The following is an 18,959-nucleotide window of genomic DNA, read 5'->3' as shown; positions in this document are numbered from 1 at the left end:
TGAGCATGCCCATGTGCTGCATTATGTGTTAAATGAATGCACCAAGCAGCAAATTCTCAGTAGCATAAATAATTCTGTACTTTACTGATACATACTGCCTTAAGGTGGAAGAAGAATGCTCTCTTAGCTGATAGCAGCTCCAGGTGTATTATATCTTGCAAGCTCTCTTAAGTCACTTCAAACAATTAATTTGGAAAGAATTTTGAACAATAAAAGGACATTTCTTTAATAATTTGTCCTCAACACGTGATTTAGGCAATTTTGGTAGGGAGTTTGAGAGACCACTGGTTGTGTGCAGTTAACCATGAACCCCAGGCAGCAGCACTTGGCCATTCTCAGCAGATTTCTGTGTCCCTCATGCATAAATAATGTTCACTGGCACCTCACGAGTGGGTTCATCAGGAGAAGGTTTTGGAGTGAAAAAACTTCAAATAATTTTGGCTAAGCAGAGTAGATAAATCTATATTGATAGCAGTTATCAGAAGCAAAACTGGTGACAGGTATATCCAAAAGATTCTTCAAAACACCATTTTAAATTTTAGGATTTTACAAGGGATTTTGGGATATTTACAAGGTTGGAAAAGTGGTTGGGGAAAGGGACAGAGAAGTAATGGCTGCTGAATGAGATCCATTTAGAGGACAAAGTTCCAGATAACCTGTGAATCACAACAGGGACTGGGAAACTTTCCTTCTTGCAGTTTGAATTCTGGCTATGTACTATATCTGTGCAAAAGACCAAATTTTTGATGCTGACTCCACATTTTCAAGCCAAATTCTAGATATAATTTTCTTATTTAAAAAATGTTATATACAGGCATCTTGGAATTTGAGAACAGATCAATGTGGCAACAGACGAATAACTTACACTTTTTAGTGGCATTCAAGTTCTTTCAGTCTGTGACCAACTTCCATGTAGCTGTTTAGTGATGGATTTGATGCTTAGGATACCAGATTTCGCAGCAGTGATTCTTCAAACTCTGTGACACACTTATTTTAAGATTAAACAAAGCAGTCTTACAGCACAGCAGTAAGCTAAAACACGAGCCAGATTCACATGTACCAACACAGCATCAGAATGGAGCATCAATGCAAATAGGCTATACAAAAAAAAAAAAAAAAATTAAATACAGGAGGATGGGAATTTTAGGCATGCCTTGGAAATTTCAAGTGGATCAAACTGAATTTACTGAAGCTGGAATTCAGTCAATATGCTGGAGGCATATCAGCCTGGCCTAAATTAAGATAACTATGAATGATTTAAGAAACTGACCAGGGGTTGGGATTGTTCTCCATCACATTTCTGGTACTCTCAGATATATCATTTATGATAAGCAAGTGGGAATGACGGCTGTTATCCTGTGATCAGTGAGCAGATGGATCCCATATTTCAATAGGAAGTAAAGCTACAAATGACACAGCCAGATAATGATGGCTTTTGCCAATAGCCTTTGATAGAATATCTTTTGTAATAAAATAAGATCCTTGTGTATGGTCTATAAAACAGCATTTCAGAAAAGGCTTTGAAAGATTTTTATTTTTTCTTTTAAATAATGTGCTTCTGCAACAATATCTACAAAGACACAGGCCAACTACTCAACATCTGTATATCTTATTTCTTATTTTGAACAGACACTTGGCACATTCACAGATGTATTTTCCCCCAAATAATTCAAACCAGAAAACACATTATCATTTCCATTAGTTCTTTATCAAGAAAAAGGAAAAAAAATAAATTTCATTTCATTGTAAAATTTCTTATCCATACTCTTGAAACACTCATGCTTATGACACTCGTTACAACACAGTCCCAGTCACTCAGGTAACTTAGGACCTACCTTGCCCTAATTTATTTTAGGATCTGTCATTAAAAGTGCATCACACATTATCCCTTTTTGTTCCCCCAAAGCTATGATCAAGGGTCCACATTTTGGATTTCTCTCTCCTGCAAGCATCATTTACCAAATCACTGTCCAAGAAGACTAAATCTTCTCAACTTTCCTAACACATATATTGCTGTCACTAAGTTCCTAAAACTGCTCCTATTATTGTGATTATTTATATGTGTGCCTCAGTAAAAGTTCAGCTTTGTGATTAAATGTATTATGCCAATGAAAAGATTCATCTTTGAAAAACCATGGTGTATGACACAGTAGAATGAGACATGCAGCTGTCTTCCACACACACTTTCCTGGTCTTCAACTTCCTGTCACTTCATTTAACCAACTGGTTGCACATTGCACAAAACAAGCTTCTTGTATTATGTCTGAAATTCTGGCAGTTTCTTAGTATTGTTTTCCTCTTTCAAATAACTTCTATACATGAATATAATCCTACATTCTGTTATGAATAAATAGGTCTCCCTCCAGTCTAAACAAAAGCAGAACATATATCACAAACAACAAAAGCTACAAAATAAAACCCAGAAGTTTTAGTGTTGTGTGTGGAGAAAAAGGACAAGAACACTCATGATGAAAAAATGCTTTTAATAGGAACAGAATGGAGTTGCATTGGTGCATAAAATAGCATGTGCTTCCTACCATTCATACTCCAGAGCATTTTCCTTTATCAAAGAGAACCTTCACAGGCCATTTCAGTGACAAGGAAAAGGAGGGAAGATGAACTATGCAACAAGTGAATGAAGAATTCCTGAAATAAAGGCACCTCTACAAAATGGAGTTTGGACAGCATTAAGTGAAAACATTGTTACTCTCTTCAGCAAGCTTTAAGTCCTATGATCAGGAATGCACATTAAAAGATACCCCAAGTGAGAATATGACATCTCAGAAACAAGTAAGAGAAAACTATAACAAGAAGTAAAAATACTTACCAGGTGGAAGGGAAAGGTACAAAGAAAACAATATGCAGATGCTGGTCGATTTTTGCCTGTTCCTGTTCTCCTATTATTTCTTTTTGCAAAAAAAATAATATCAAGTGAAAGATGCAATATGCCCCAGCTGAAACCAGCCTAGCCTGTTTCATGCAGCATACTTTAGTAAAAGTACATTGCTTGAGAATATGATTATGATTTGCTGACCTGGCAGCAAATATCTGACTAGTATCAGATTAAGAAACAGGGAATTTCTAGTCTTCTCTTCATGAAAGGAGAATTATCAATGTTTCCCTCAACTTTCCTATTACTAATCCAGAAAACTTTTCATCAAAAATCTCCAGTTCACTGCTGTGCTTTGGGAGGTGGAGCAGTTTACCTTAGCTGTTGACATCTGAGCGCTTTTCCTTAAAGTACAGCAACAATTTCATTCTGCTCCCCATCTTCCCTGTATGGCAGCATCACCCAAAATGCATATGACTTTGATTTAATAACAAAACATTGTGTTTCCTTAATAAACTTTAATGACAATGACTCTCATGTGAGTGTTTTCAAACATGTCCTAAGTGCCCAAGCTGTCAACTTCCAAGGCTAGAACAAAAGGTTCAATGCTGCACATGCCAGCACCTGTGCTCAACTTGAAATCCCTGACATTGATCCATCCACAGAGACAAGCAAGTCTGGCATGTGTTAGCAGATACAGTCCAAACAATCAGTGTTTATGGTTGTTTTCTTCATGAAGGAAAGAAAAACAACAGCCAAGTTTTCTTGGGAGAAACTTAAAAACTCCACCTAACCATGAGAGAAGCTGAGAAGACGCAGCTTGCTTCTTCCTTCATGTGGAAATGCACCCAGCACTGGAAGATGTAATTGTAATGAAATGTAATTGCAACACTGGAAGATGTTAAGAAGGATAGCCATTAACACTTTTATTGCAAGGGAAAGAATCAAACTTTGGCCAAAGAGTCAAGATTTGTCATTTCCTGTCTTAACAACACCTCAGTTTCATCTAGCAACTCTTAAAACTGCTTGCTAATTTTTTCCGTTTATATATTCAGTTACAAGTTGTTATAAAGAATTTAAAGCAAAACCAGGGAGGGAGATAATGTGTATTAGCAATTCATAAATTGTCCTGTCTACGCTGGTGTGCATTTTTGTTCAGTATTTGATGAGCATTCCTGCAGAAATGTGCTTGGGAACTGCAGAATCTCATTCTGCAACACTATCCCTTGTTACTCTGCATTACATGGACGCAGTGGTGCAAAATATATGAACCCCTAAGTATCCCCTGAACTATGTTTTACACTGCAGAAATAGAAATGATTATGAACAGCCTGTTAGCTTGTGTTCACAGTGCACATGGACTTTGTGTGTGAGCACGTCCCAGAACACTTCCCATTTGAATCATGAAGGGCCAGATTTTACCTCATAGCTCTTACTTTAAGCACAGATTTCCTCAGCTAACAGCCCCCCTGGATTCCAAGGGCCTGAAAAGAGGCATCACACGTGGAAAAAATTTGGAGCAGGGGGAGCTCAGGAAGCCAATCACCACTGAAAATGTTTCTGAGCAGCTACAGAAGAGCTTGTGTGCATCTTCCTGAGACTCATTACTAATTGTCTTGGAGTCTGACCCTGCTAAACTCTTACAGAGAAAATGACAGATTTCAGCTTAATTAGCTTTTGTTTCCTTGAGCACACACAAACCAGTGCTGCATTTAAGCTCTCACCGAGCCTGTGGTGTCAGGAGGAAGCTGAAGGGTTTCTCTGGTTCTTTCTCTCCCTCTGACACCCGCCTCTGCTAATGAACGTGGCTAATCAGCCAGGCTGAGAAGAGCACCTCTTCTCCTGCTGGAGCTGGAAGTGCTTTACCAGCTGGATGCAGAGCCAGATCTTGGACACGCTGGCAGAATTCCCACTCACTTCAATGGGACCAAGATTGATCCTACATGAGACATTATCAACTGCAGCCACCTGCGGGGAGGGAGTGGGGAGCACAGGGGAGGGAGGGGGGACACAGCAGCTGTTTAGCAGCGCATGCTAACACAGAAACGAGAGTTCAGGCTCGGAAATGAGGAATGCCGTATCCAATTGCAGCTGCAGGTGGAATTTAGGTGAGCAGAATGCTACTGCCGCAGTTGGGACTTGGCATCAGCTTTCAGGCCAGCAGTACCCTGAGACCTTTCCCAGCAAAGGGTCAGGAGCACAGTGGTCTAATGGACACAGCATGGGACTGGGAAACAGGCATCCCTGAGAGCAGCGATGCGGCTGTCCTTGGAAATGACGTGCTGGCCGTCTGTTAACAAATTAGCCTCTTTAACCTTCCATAAATCCCCTGAAACACAGGGTGCTGTGCTGGAGGCTAGAACAGGAGGTGGACCAGTCAGCCTATTTATTTTCCTGCCTAGAGATATTTTTTTCTCAAAAAATTACTTTCTCCCTGTAACTGTGGACAGATGCAGAAATGCCTGACTAAAAAATGAAGTTATCCCCCAGTTACCCCCATCCTGAAAACACTTGGAGGGAGACAATCACACTCTAGAGCCAAAGGTGCTCCAGAGACAGTCCAAGATGAATGTGTGATCAATTTGGCTTGAGGATAACTTTAAAACACAATGTCAGCATAGGATTTAAGGAAAATGGTTGTTACTTATCATTTAGAAATGCATGCATTAAAAAGCTATTATTGAATTTAAATTAATAAGCATAGAGCTATCTATTGTATATTTCTCAGCATCAACCACTGTGCAGCCCATAGCTTCTCTAAGCTGTCTGAAAACTTGCTCTGTTGGCTTTAAACACATTCTCAGTGGAGTGGTGAATCTCAGTCTGTCCTCATTCAGGAAAGACTTCTGAGAAAGACACTTCAGATTACTAATCATTGCCTTAACACCCTTGTTATTTCTGTAGCATGATGCGGACTTAATTTCTCTGAAATTTTATGTTTCACGCTGTAGTTTTACATGGGTTTAAAAAAGAGGCAAAACCTCAGATTTTTCTCTTTATTATGGTACTAATGAACTATAAATTTGTTACCTTTGCATATAAAATTAAAATATGTAATAGACCAGGCCTGGCAAAAATGTAGATTATTTAAGCGGTACTTCTGCAATAATATCAACTCAATGAGCTGCAGCATGTACAAATAGATACTTCAGTCTTATTGCTGTATAAATAGTTGTATTACAGAGTGAAAATCACCCTAACTCTCAAAATCAACCTGAGAACCACTCATGCCTTACAAATTAGAAAAGAAGCCCAATGGCATACAATTCCTGTGCTGGGCAGAGTGATAAATTTCACTTTAAGAGAAAATACAGTTTTTCTTGTTCAAAAGTCAGATATTTATCATGATCCTTGCAGACAGTCCATTTAATGCGACTTTTCATTTTGGAATTTATAATTTGGAGATAATATGCTTGTGCAAGCTCTTCCTTTCTTCCCAGCCAAGTGACATCTGAGACAGTCACTGGGGAAGATGGGATGGAGATGTGTCATCATGAAAAACTGAAAAATAATGTACATATTCGGAAATAGTATAATTTCATTTTTAAATTTGGATTTTTTTTTAAGAGGCATTCAAAAGTGCAAATTTAAAAATACTTTAAGAAAAAAAATACATAAATTAAAAAAATATACCTTGTATGTCTAACTGCAGTTTCAACTTAGGCCAGGGAAGTGCACTATGGTCTCTGAACTCTCAACACAGTCATTCTCGCAAACAGACTGTGCTGTCTCCATATCAAAATACCTGACAAGACTTCTGTTCCTCTTACTGCTTTGTCATATATTACAGCATCAGAAAGCATCTGGCCTGGGGCATGGTCCCTTTCAGTAGGAGAAATAAGATGAAAGAACAAAGAGTAAAACACAAAAAGCAAACCAAACATACACACAGAACAAAGCAAACAAAAAACAACCAACCCAAAACCCCCAAAAGTCTCAAAAACCCAGATCACCAAAAGAGGCGCTCCCAAAAAAACCAAACTGACAAAAACACTCCACTGCCCCTCAAAACTGAGATGAGTCTGGGATACTCACAGATCTGTGTGGACACATTATTTTCTTGGCTTGTACTATCTGAACTAATGCTTTGACATTGGACCAGTAGTCCATATTAAAATTAAAAAAAAATCACCTGGAAATGTTTGGTTTGCTTTTCTTTTTTTTTTAATATCATGTGGAAAACTTATGCTTTTAAGCACAAAATACTTTCATTTTAAATTTTACACAGCAACCACATGAGCAAAAAGAGAAAGGAAACCTCTCAGCAACAGTTCCTAAAATTTTCAATGTGAACAAAAACTCCATCTGGTCTCCAGTTTACCTCACGGTGTCTGGTTTGCATCTGCAGCTGAATGCTGAAGTTAATGCTAAGGAAAGTCTTCACCTGAAGGCTGACTGTGATACCATGACTGTGTAGGGGTGTTTATATGTCACAAAACACCTGATTCCAAAGTCCTCCTCCATGTAAAAGTGGGGTTATCTGCTAGACCAGAGTGAAAGGCAGAGACAATTGGCTTACGGGGAAAAGAAAAGATTAAGCAAGTAAAAAATGAGTCTTGCCACAGCTGTCACACCAGCTGTTTCAGACACACATTGGCAAGTGAGACTCTCAAGATTACAATTTGTTATGTATCCTTACCTGCACAGAAAAGGAAAACAAATACTGGTGTTTCTCACACATTCTAGTGTAACCACTCTTTTGATATATGGAAATAAAATCTTATAAATCTGTTTTGTAGAATTAATAATTAAACTCTTTTCACATTACTTCATATTTTCTACTGCAATTAACTTACTTTACCAACCTCGAAATCTGGATTACAACTGCCAAGAATGTCACACTTCAGCTAATGACAGCAGCCTAGTTCAGGGTAACATTAGCAACACTACGGTAAAATATTACAAGAGAGACCATTTAAAGCTTATAAAATGTAACAAAATATATTAGAGAGACATGTGGGCTTAATTTCCCATTCATGTAGATGTAATTCCTTAGACCTCCATGTCTCATCTATAAATGTGTGCAAAAAGAACCAGGCCAATATACTCCACAGAGCAACATATAATTTGGGATTTGACTACCAGACCATAAGTAGACTATAGTGTACTTAGGCTTCAGTTCAGTTCCAGAAAGATTTTAATCTCTGCTGTCAATGGAGGCTGAGATGAACCTTGACTCTTGAAATCACATTTGCTTTTTGCAAATTAACCTCTGTTACAAAATAAGTAGAAAACAAGACATTTGTATATGCACTGCTGAACATATATGCTTGTATGAAAAAATGTCAGCAAACTCAATTTCCATTAGCTGTTATTAAATATTGAGACATTATTATGGGACACAGGCTGATTGCATGATCAATGAGTAATGATAACAAATAATTATTCATTATCTGAAATGTTAAATGAAGATCAATATCCATAATGGTTCAAATAAGAGGTTCATACAATTTGATCTCAAAAGCGTGTGAACCAGGGGAGATCTTTTGCATTTAGCTTAATTACTTCATTATGAATGACATAAGAACTGGGGACAAAATCTACATACAAACTGGAAAGCACTCAGGTTCTTAGATACCTCAAGCAGCTCAACTGCCTAGAGGCAAAGTATTTGCTTATGGCATGAACGCACATTCACACCTGTTTTTGGAATGGTTTCCAGTAACAGAACGAGTTTATCAGAGTAAGTGTTAATACTTTATTCCTTTTCCTGCTAATCCCATTTTCTGCTTTATTTTAACTGACTGCAAGATTGCTGCAAAGTTTAGAGCCCTGTTGGGCTTTAAAGCTTATATCAGTTTTCAGCATTTTTATAACTACAGCTCACATTGTGTTGGCTAGTCTAAGAATCTGCTTGAAACCACTTTGGTTCAGTCAAGCACTGACCTATTGCTGAAGTACAGTCAATAGAAAGGTTTTGTTGAAGAAAAAGATAATTTATTAATAACTTGAATCCCTGTTGAATACATATTCAAATAAATATATCATATCACATAGAAGCAAAGATTAGAATCATAGAACCATAACATTGGAAGAGACCTTTTAGACAGTTTAGTCCAGCTGTCAGCCCAGCACTGCCCCTGTAACCCTTGAACCACTAAACCACATCCCCCAGTGCCCGATCCAGGTGCTTCTTGAACACCTCCAGGGATGGTGACTCCATCACCTCTCTGCGAAGCCCATTCCAATGCCTGACCACCCAGGCAGCAAAAACATTTTTTTTTATATCTAATTTGAATCATGCTGTCTCAGTTTAAGGCCATTTGCTCCCGTCCTGTCACTGCAGGCACAGCAGCAAAGGCTGCTTCTCCCGACCCCCTCCTTCAGGAGCTGTGTGAGGGATGAGGTCCCACACGAATCTCCTCAAGACTAAACACTCCCAGCCCCCTCAGTCCTTCCCCAGCAGATGTTCTCCAGTCCTTTCACAAGCCTTGCCCTTTGCTGGACTCACTCCAGTATCTCCTTGTCCTTTTCCAGCTGGGGGCCCAGAACTGGACACAGCGCTGTACTCAGCACAGGGGAAGAATCTCTTCCCGCTCCTCTGGCCACACCATTCCCGACACAGGCCAGGTGCCACTGGCCTCCTTGGCCACCTGGGGACGTGCTGGCTCATGTTCAACCACAGTGGGCCAGCACCCCCAGGTCCTTTTCCACTGCGCCAGCTCCTCCACCTCACCTGGAGCACTGCAGGGGCTCTTTTGTGGCCAAAGCAGGGCCTGGCACTTGGCCTTGGTGAACCTCATGATAGTTGGATCAATGCACCAAGGGATCTGTTTAAAAGATACAGTTATTAATGGAGAGGCAATTTTTCTTATACTCTGTACCAAAAATTCATCCAATTTAAATTTTTATGGCGCTCTTGAAAGAAGCAGGGCTCAGTTTCATTTTAACTACAGGCCTGCTGTGGCTCATAGTACAGCTCACAGCAGCCCAACTGACCCCCAAATCATCAAACTGAAATTTAAGCAGACTTCAAGTTGAGCCTCTAAATTACACATAAGATGAAATCTCTTCGAAAAGTGGGGGATACTCCTCTGTCACAGTTTCTGGTCTAGCTCATCTTCCCAACCTCCCTCTGGGACTGCAGGTTGAGGAAAAGACCCACTGCTCCTCCTGCTCCTGTTCCTGGGTTTGCATTGCTGAGTCCTGCCTAACAAAACCCTGCCTTACCTGCAGCAGTGATTCTCAGTCTATCTCTCTCATTCCTTGGTCTCCAAGGTCCTCTGGCTTCCCTGCATGTGCAGTGCCTGCACTGTATGAAATGTGCTACCCTGCCAGCTACAGCATTCATTTTACCCAGTGTACCAAACCACAGGCTTTTATCTATGTGAGATTATTAGGTATGTTCCCTGGGGTGGCATGAGCCCAATGCAACACACTGGTTTGGAGGGTATTTAATTTATTTCCCATGATGGAAGAGGTCTTATATCTCACTTGGGTTTATGCTACCACTGCACCCCAAACTCATGAGGTCATTTCTTTAAGAAGAATCTCATTATTTGAAATAAAAGAAATGAAAGTAGTTTTTAAGAGCAATAACATTTTAATTCAACCATTGAAATCTAATGTTCCCAGTACTGAGACCCTTATCCCAGATTTCCACTAAAGTCAGTTGGGGGGAGGGATGGGTTTCATTTGTAGAATACAAACCCCCAATCATACCCAAACATAAATCAGATTATTTAGTTTTCATGGAGGAGAAAAAGTATTGACAAAAGACCTGCTCTGCTTTTTCATGAAGTACACAAATATGTGATGACAATTGTCGACTGAAGTACTGTGTCACCACAGATGAGAAGAGTGGATCCTTTGTCAGTGCCTGCAAATGCAGCCCACCTGCCATTCCATAGCCTTGGTGTGGTTCCACTAATTTCCCTAATGCCCAAGCCAGAGAAATGGGACTTTGTGGACTGATAAAAATCTAATAAGGAATAACCAGGCAGGTTCTGTATGGTGACAGCATAATCTTCCAGCCAAGAATATTAAGTATCCCTGCGCTTTATATGTAGCAGTTTAATACCCCCCCAAACCTTCCCTTAGTAGTCTTAATTGACCTTAAAATCAAGGTACCCAAATCGATGAGCCTTTTGTGAAATGCCTGGTCTACATTATTTTGCAGCAAAAATGCCAAAAAGTTCTCTGCATGTTCTCAAAGTACTGTATGACTGGTTAGTATCTTCAGCATCAGTCTTTCTGCTGATTAAAGGTCCTGTGCTGAAAAATTTCCTCCTCCCCACAGATGTATTTTATAATATTTAGCACTCAGTGCTTTACACTATCAAAGCATTGTACGCATGCTATCTAGTATCTCCTAATTAACTCATACATCTCCTATTCAAAAAGCATCTAAAATTAATGACATATGGTATCGCTGGCTTTTGTACAACACATGCAAATGCAGCTTTCGGGTTTTACAAGAAATGTGGGTAAGCTGAGATTCCTTTCTGAAATCTGACAAACACTTTGCCATATCCGACTTTCAACAGAGAGAAAATGAACAACGATGCAAATTGGACCTTCACAATTTTATATCTGTGACTGAATGCGCACACAAACACCAGCATGGGCAAGGGCTTCAGAGCCAACAGTTTTGGTCCCTTAATGAGGTGCACATCAATTGCATGGGTTTCCCACAGACTTTGCTCTCAAGATCTGTAGAATGCATGAGAAACAAGTAAAGTCTGTCATTTTGGTATCCATCAAAGGTATCTTCCATGTGAGGAAGTGGCTAATTTGTCATTTCACACTCAGAAAGGCGTGAAAGGCAAAACGGAGGAAGGTTAGATGAAGAGAGGAGAGGGGGGCTGTGACTCACGAGAGGAGATACTAGGCCTGATTTTGAGCTTGTGTTTGTTGCTGCATATCAGGAATAAAGTCAATTGAATAATATTGATGTAAAACAGACAAGGATGAGGCCTTGCTTATGTGTAAAAATTTACATTATTAAACCCAAAATATAAACTAAGGAACAAGGAACACTTTACAAATGAAATTATGGTATACAGCAAATTTCTAACTTACAAGTTTTATTTACACATGGACATCTCTTACTTAATTATAATAAAAGTATTAATTCCAACAACGCAAATTTTCAACTTAAAAATACATAAGACCTTTGAGAAAAAAATCCCAAAGAATACACATCTGAGGAATGTCAGCTCCGTGTCAAGAGCACTGGTCTCAGCCACTACATATTTCCCTCATCGTCTTTAATTTTAGCCTTCTTGTTGTCTTTTAATTTTCTTTTCCTCTGCAAAAAACAAAACCAGCAAAGGGCCAGAAAAACAGTCAGAGTCAAACCTTTAGAGACATAGGAGAGGTGCAGGCAGGAGTCCCATTATTTGTTAATAGGATTTGTGCACATACCTCCCATGCACCACTTCAGAAATTTACTCCCAAGCATCTCGGTGGCAATTTCAATTAGAGTCAACATTTCATTTCAGCAGATGGACTGCAAACTGGTGGCTACTCAAACATTAACGAGTAACGCTCGATAATTCCCCTCTCTTAAACCATGATTATGCTTTCTCTTTTTTATGGGGAGAATGAATGCTGTCCCTAAGCCAAAACTTAATTTGATTTTTTGCTGTGCCTCTCTGTGCTAGCAAACCCCACCCGTGTGCCTGTATACAGGCCCAGTGGGTAAATTAGTGGGTATTTTTGCAGATCTGTCACACATTTCTACCATGCTTCTTATTCAGAAAGATGCCAAAGAACTGCAAGTACATCTGCCTTCCCCTGAAATGTAGCCACCTCTGGGGTGGAATGCGGCAGCAAATGTTAATACGGGAACACAAACACTAAATCCTATGTGAAAATTATGAAGGAAGTAAAGCTCACGCAGTCTAAGGCTACCCAGAAATTATCTAAAAGTGTACACTTTCTCTTTTTTAATGAATGCATTTGAAATTATTGCCTGGTTTGTGGCACTCCAATAAGGAACATCTCATTTGGCATTGAATCCCACTGTACATTCTCACGCAGATTAACAGTGATGGTAAGTTTTCTGATTTCAAGAAGAAGCACTACTAATTCATAGGCAAGATGCACAAAACCAGAACACAGTATTTTTTTTTTTTTAATGGAAAACGTCCTTTAAATAGCATTTACAAACTACGTCGATGGTGGCCTGGCCGGCTCGTGGTGCCTTCGGTTTCGCTTTTTTTTCATCTCCTGCACATGCTTCCATTTGGCACCACCTTTGTTCCGCTGCCGCCGCTTCTCCCGGTGCCACATCTGTTCACAGTACTCATCCAGGCTAAAGCTGGGGCTGCTGACGAGCTGGATGTAGTCCTTGTACCTCAGCCGGGACTCCGTCAGCAAATCCCTCACCCGGCCCTCCTCATCCTCAGTTTTCTGAGTGCTTTCCATCTGTCCATTCTCGATGACGTTTAAATTCAGCTTCACGATGGTGTGGACAAAGGTGTGCTCCTGAGCTTTGCAAAAATAGGCTCCTGCATCCCTTCTCTGCAAGCTGCGGATCAGCAGCCCATGCTCGGTTTTAATGATCCTTTCATCAGCCTTCAGCTGCAGGGTTGGACAAGAAAAGAACACAGGAGGTGAGTCTCGTCATCAAAATGAGATGTGTGTCAGTGCTGTGCTGAGGTGGGGACAAGGCTGGCTGGCACATGGTGTGTCCCATCCCTACAGTGCAGCTGGGACAGACACCAGCAGCTCCACCAAGGCCTGAGTCCTGTTCCTAACTGCAACATCTGGATCACGGACACTCAGCATGCAGTAGCAAAGGACACATGCTGCACAGCTGACAGCACAGACAGCAACACTCATCACACCACAGTGCTGTGAGTGAGGCTGCATTCTCAAAGGAAGGGGAGCTATTTACTGCCACAAACCCCATTCTTTTTTTAACTGCTCTTTTTGAGGTATCTGTAATATACCAGAGTTCTTGTATATATCTGTAGTGCTGAGGCCCTGTTACAATGAATACGAAAACTACTACTAATTTTTACAGTGAAATGCTGTATTTCTAATCTTCAACCAAGTTTTACAAAAGGAACTTGATCCTGGCATTGACTCACTAAGATGTGATTAAAAGCAGGCAATAAGGCTGGATGAATACAACAAAGTACAGTTGTTTTATTGCTAAGATCTGTGGAGAATAACTTAAAGAATAAAAAACCCCAAAACCGCAAACAAAATAATAAGATTGCAAGTGGGAGCTGAAGTCTGACAGCATGGAGGTCTAATTTCATTTAAGAATAGAAATATTTTTAAAAATACAGAGTCTCACAGGTTAAAAGTAAGGTGTACCTTAGACTAGTAACACTGTCAGGTAAGGTATGTATCTTGTAATCTGAAAATTATTTCTAAAATAACCTAAATCAAAAAATAGCATTCCTCCTCGAAAAAGCCCCGAACCAAAACCAAATCATAAAACAGAACAGGGCACTGGGCACCTAAGTATTTTTGCATCTGGCAAACACAGAAGGTAAGTGATTTGCCAAAGACCATATAAAGATTAGTAGCAGAGGTGGAAGTAGAAAGCAGAGCCCTAACTCCCGACGTCCAACACCAGCATTTCCTTTGAAAATGATACCGGCTTGTCCCAAGCTGCTCCCTCCCAGGCGTGCTGTGTTCTGCTGCCACACAGAGGCTGCAGCACAGCTGGCACCCACAGACCTGGACTGCTGCTGGAGGCAGCCTCAGTCTGCTGCTGGCATCACTACCAAGGGGGAAACTTCAGCTTGAGGCTGGGTAGTGGGTTTGAGAAATGGGGGGGTCTGGGGGCAGAAAGAACCAACACAGAATCTGCAAAATTTCCCAGAGTGCACATCTGACCCTCCAGCAAACTTCAGAGGATGAAGATCAGGGAGGCATAAAGATGACTAAATTAGATTTATTCACAGTGGGTAAGCTACACACTGTTTCTTTATGTTAAAAATCTGCACATGATTCCCTCTGCTACTCCATGGGAAAAAATTTATACATACATATGATCCTCCATCTGTTACGATTCTAACTCACTAGTACTTTATCATAATATAGTCTCTTGGAGCAAAGAGATAGATGAGATGACCTTCCAGGGCTTTTAGCTTTACCCTTTTCAAAGTTTCTATGACAATGACTTTGAAATTGTTAAAAAAGCTTGAGAGACCATATTGAGATCATCAGAAAAAACAATACACATAAATACAACACAACCAGAGACAGAGACCTTTTTTTCCTACTGCTTCAGCTGCAGCAGTCTTCAGTAACACTTGACAGGAATGCAGGTAAGTCATATGGATGGATGGATATAGGTCTGTGTATTGCCACTGATACAAGAACAGCAGACACATGAAATCAGCTGCTAGCAAAGCAGGTCAGATTGTAGCTCTGGTTGCCTGTTCCTCTGGCCAAGTATTTTTTGGCTTCTGTCCCCAGTTGTTGGTGTTGGGAGCTTTAGTTTCATTGTTTGTAAACTGCATATAAGCATGTCTACTCAGCACTTGGAGGGTGAAATGATACAAATTTCAGGAAATTCCTGGAAAATCGATTGTTCTGACAACAGGTGCTACATGAGCACAAGCTACTTCTGATTTACCACACTGAGTTTAAACCAGAGAAATTATGGTCAAGCCACAAGCACATGCACAGAAGACAACAGGGAGACCAACTAGAAAAGGCTGCTCTTCTTTCACAGAACCCACAGCACGGGGCACTAGTCCTCAATTGGATCAGCTAATGACACTTCAAGTAAATGTTCCTTTTTTACAGTAAAAACAGGAGCATAAAATTTACAAAAGAATCCACAAACAAGGAGCTGTAGGCAGAAATATGTCTAGGGCAGGTGTTTCCTTGTGGTGCTGAGCTCCACAGAGAGTAGCAGGAGCAGGGGCCAGGTGGAAGTGCTTGGAGGCCTGGATTTTGCAACACAAGAAGGAAATCCCTTTCTTCTTCCCAGGCTTCATGTCAACATGAAGATCCAAGTTTGTGAAACTGAGGGAAAAGCATGGGAAGAAGCAGCTAACTTCCAGACATTTGGGTTTCATAAGGCACTGAGCAAAGACCAAATTCCCACATTGTCTGAGTGAAAACAGGACTGATGTCTTTGAGCTTGGGGCTTGATGCAATCACAGCAGTAGCATCTGCCTGCCAGTGGCTCTGCCAGTATTGTAGTCTAGAGGGTCCTGACAGCTGTGCACCTCCCACACTTGGAAGGGCTCCAGCTGGCTGTTTTGGCTGGCTGGGTGCCAGTCCTAAGTGCCCTCTCTAGGGCTTTGCCTCTTTTCAGTGAAAGAAAGGCAGAATAATGGCAGACCTAGACTTGAAAAGATAGCTGGACCCCCAAATCCAGAACCCTGCTATCATAACTACTTGCCATTTGTGTAACAGCTGTCACTTTTTAGTCATAAATGTGTTAAATGATTGAGCTGCTCCCCTATCTACCTTGGGATACTGCAGAGAAAGGTAAAAGTCTAAATAGGTTATGTCCCTTAACCCCAGCCCATCATGACTCCTATTTTTAATGAAGCAACGCTCCTTCCTACACAGTGTCCTGTGTTAACCTTGGACGTTGATTTAGGGTGACTGTCACCTCCTCCTCTGTGCTTTCATTGTTCATTCCTTTCTTATCCTCTGGCAGGATAAAATTATGGCTCCGATTTCACACATATTGAGCAACACTTCATTACTGTTTTCCCCTCTCACTTCTCTTTTTGGTATCCTGTTTATGTTGTTTTACCCATAGGTTCAGAACTCCTCCTGTCTTTCCTCTCTGCTTTCCTCCCCACAGGGCTCTGGAGTTTCATAAACACCTGGCATTTCATTACTTGGTAGTAGATCTTTAACCTTTCACTTGAATGTTTAATGTGGTCTTTGGTTCCTGACCTATAGATGTAAAATGTATTTTATTAAATTCTGAGGAAAGTGAAAAGACTACTTAGACAAAAGAAATTATGTTTTGTTCAACTGTGGATTCACCGTTTCACCCCCCACCATGTAAAATCAATAACTCTCCTAAAATATTTCTAAATAGGATTTAACAATTCAGAGGTACACAGGCTTAAATTCATAAAAGTTTGCTGACATGTCCTTAAATTTGAGCATACATTAAAACTTAATGTGAGAGACATGGTTTTGTTCCATAGGAAACAACTTTAAAATCACAAAAAATGAAGCAATTGATTACCAATGGTTTTCTTTTCTTAGTGAAGCAGGAGTAGATTTTTGACAAGATCATATCAACAAATTGTACTTTCATCCGTCATGATAAGCACATCAGTTTTCCAAAAATTACATTACCTGAATTATGGTACATGCCATAGACACTGGCAATGTATGACAAAGGGAAAAGATCCCCATGCAAATCTAACACTTGATTTTCTCAACCTGAATGTAACAATGGAGAAAAAAATAAGTATTGCCAATAATGATGGCAAATCTTTACAACAATCAGTAAGTTGGAAAACAACCAAGGATTCGAAAGTGCTGTGGCACCAGGTTAGGTCAATGCTTTTTGTCCTTTGGTAATGATGTGTTTAGATAGCTCCCTCTTTACAAATAATTCACATGTCAACTCTTTCACAGTTAAAACACTGCACCTGTCTGGGAGAAGAAAGTAGCTTCAAAGCCTGCCTTTCCTCATTAATCAACATGTGAAAAAATGCTAGAGGTAAAGCTGGACTAATCATGGGTTAGCTGCCTGAACAAATTGAGAGAAGGAGAAAAGAAAATGAGGAACATTTGCAGAGAATTCACATTCATCTTTGTTTTTCTATTGTTCCCTTTTTCATCCTCATCATTTGACTGGAAATAAAGATCACTCTAGGGTTTTTCTGACATTATTGTTACACATGACTGTTTCTCTTGTATGGGAAAATAACCATTTAGCTACAACACAGATGTAGAGTTAATTTTTTTAACATTTTTTTAATTTACCAACAGCCTCAGGAAAAATGAAGAAGTGTTGCTGTCATTATGGAAACACATGATTCCTTTTAGTTTCAAGGTGAAGTTTACTTCTTACTCTGAGACTAAAGTTTAACTTCCTCAAATATATCCAAATCAAATCAGAAATGTCACTCAGTTCAGAGTCACTTCTCTTTCCCCATTAAACTGTAAAAAAAATCAGTCTTACTTAAGACACTCAAAGTATTAGAGAAAAAAAGGTCAATGAGTTATATAGTAAAATAAAAGAATGAAAGCATGAAAACTATAAGTAGTCCTTAGGCTGCAGAATTAAAATCTCTTCTTTTTTTTTTTCTTTCTCCCAACACAGAATTATACTCTCCTGACAGAAGGTACTACTGGAAATTCAGTCCTTGCTGTGTGTCCTCTGCCTTACTCAGCCATCACCCAACTCTCAGATTTCAGGGCTGGCAGTGAATCTGTGGCCTTTTTCCTTAAGATCCTGCTGGACCAGATGTTTGTAACGAAGTTGCCATCATGACGCAAAAACCTCCAGATGCAAAAAGATATGGAAACTTATGTCTTGGATAAACTGAAAAAAATGCCTAAAATAGGGAATGAAACATCTCCCTGCTCGGATGGGGGAGCTAGGTCACAATGTTGTGCCTTGCAAAATGTCCTGCCCAAAAGTGGGTCCAGCTCTTGTATCTACCGAAATACCAGATGATCCTTAAGTTTGGTCCATCAGGAAAACACAGTCTAGGGCTGTGGGACAGGAATGTGGAAGGGGTAAGAACTGCTGAAGGAGAAACTGGAATGTCCCCATGCATTTTGGTGGATTTATTTTCACCATCAGGTATGAGGAGAGCAGAAAGAAGAAAGTTAAAAGTGATCTGCACCTATTCTGTCACTTTAGACCATATGGTTTGTTCTGTCCCCTGCTGCTGAGGTGGCAGCTTGGCAGATCAGGAGCCAGAGGAGATTCAGGGTGAAGTGCAGCCTAAAGCAGAGGGGCTGAAGCTTTTCAGAGCAGTGAGGCACCAAAACTAATGCCTTTAGTAGGGAGCCACACATTTGCTTTTTGCAGCCCTGACACTTATTATATACATAAAAAACCACAGGACTTTTTTTGAGAAATAGCTAGTATCTGTTTAAAGCTTCAGAAAGTTTCAGCAGTTCAAGACACTACGAACAGATGACGTCCCCAGAGTTTTTTATGAACTCCAGGCACTGAAACACTCTCCGTCATCCCAGTGACTAACGCTGCACGCACAGGAAC

General features: G+C 40.2%; 1 protein-coding gene across 2 annotated transcripts in view; it reads right to left on the bottom strand.

The window, feature by feature from the left end:
* Positions 1-10,353: 10,353 nt before the first annotated feature.
* Positions 10,354-18,959, bottom strand: part of SEMA3D (semaphorin 3D) — a 138,788-nt gene continuing 130,182 nt past the window's right edge. For both annotated transcript variants that reach the window (XM_033058216.2, XM_033058215.2), the window contains exon 18: positions 10,354-13,357. In XM_033058216.2, the coding sequence (XP_032914107.1) occupies positions 12,944-13,357 (414 nt within the window). In that variant the 3' untranslated portion in view covers positions 10,354-12,943. The remainder of the gene's footprint in view (positions 13,358-18,959) is intronic.

This window comes from Catharus ustulatus, chromosome 4, assembly GCF_009819885.2.
Source record: "Catharus ustulatus isolate bCatUst1 chromosome 4, bCatUst1.pri.v2, whole genome shotgun sequence".
Classification (NCBI taxonomy): Eukaryota; Metazoa; Chordata; class Aves; order Passeriformes; family Turdidae; genus Catharus; species Catharus ustulatus.
Note: the sequence above shows the minus strand (reverse complement) of the source record. Positions and strands in the feature narration are given on the sequence as shown.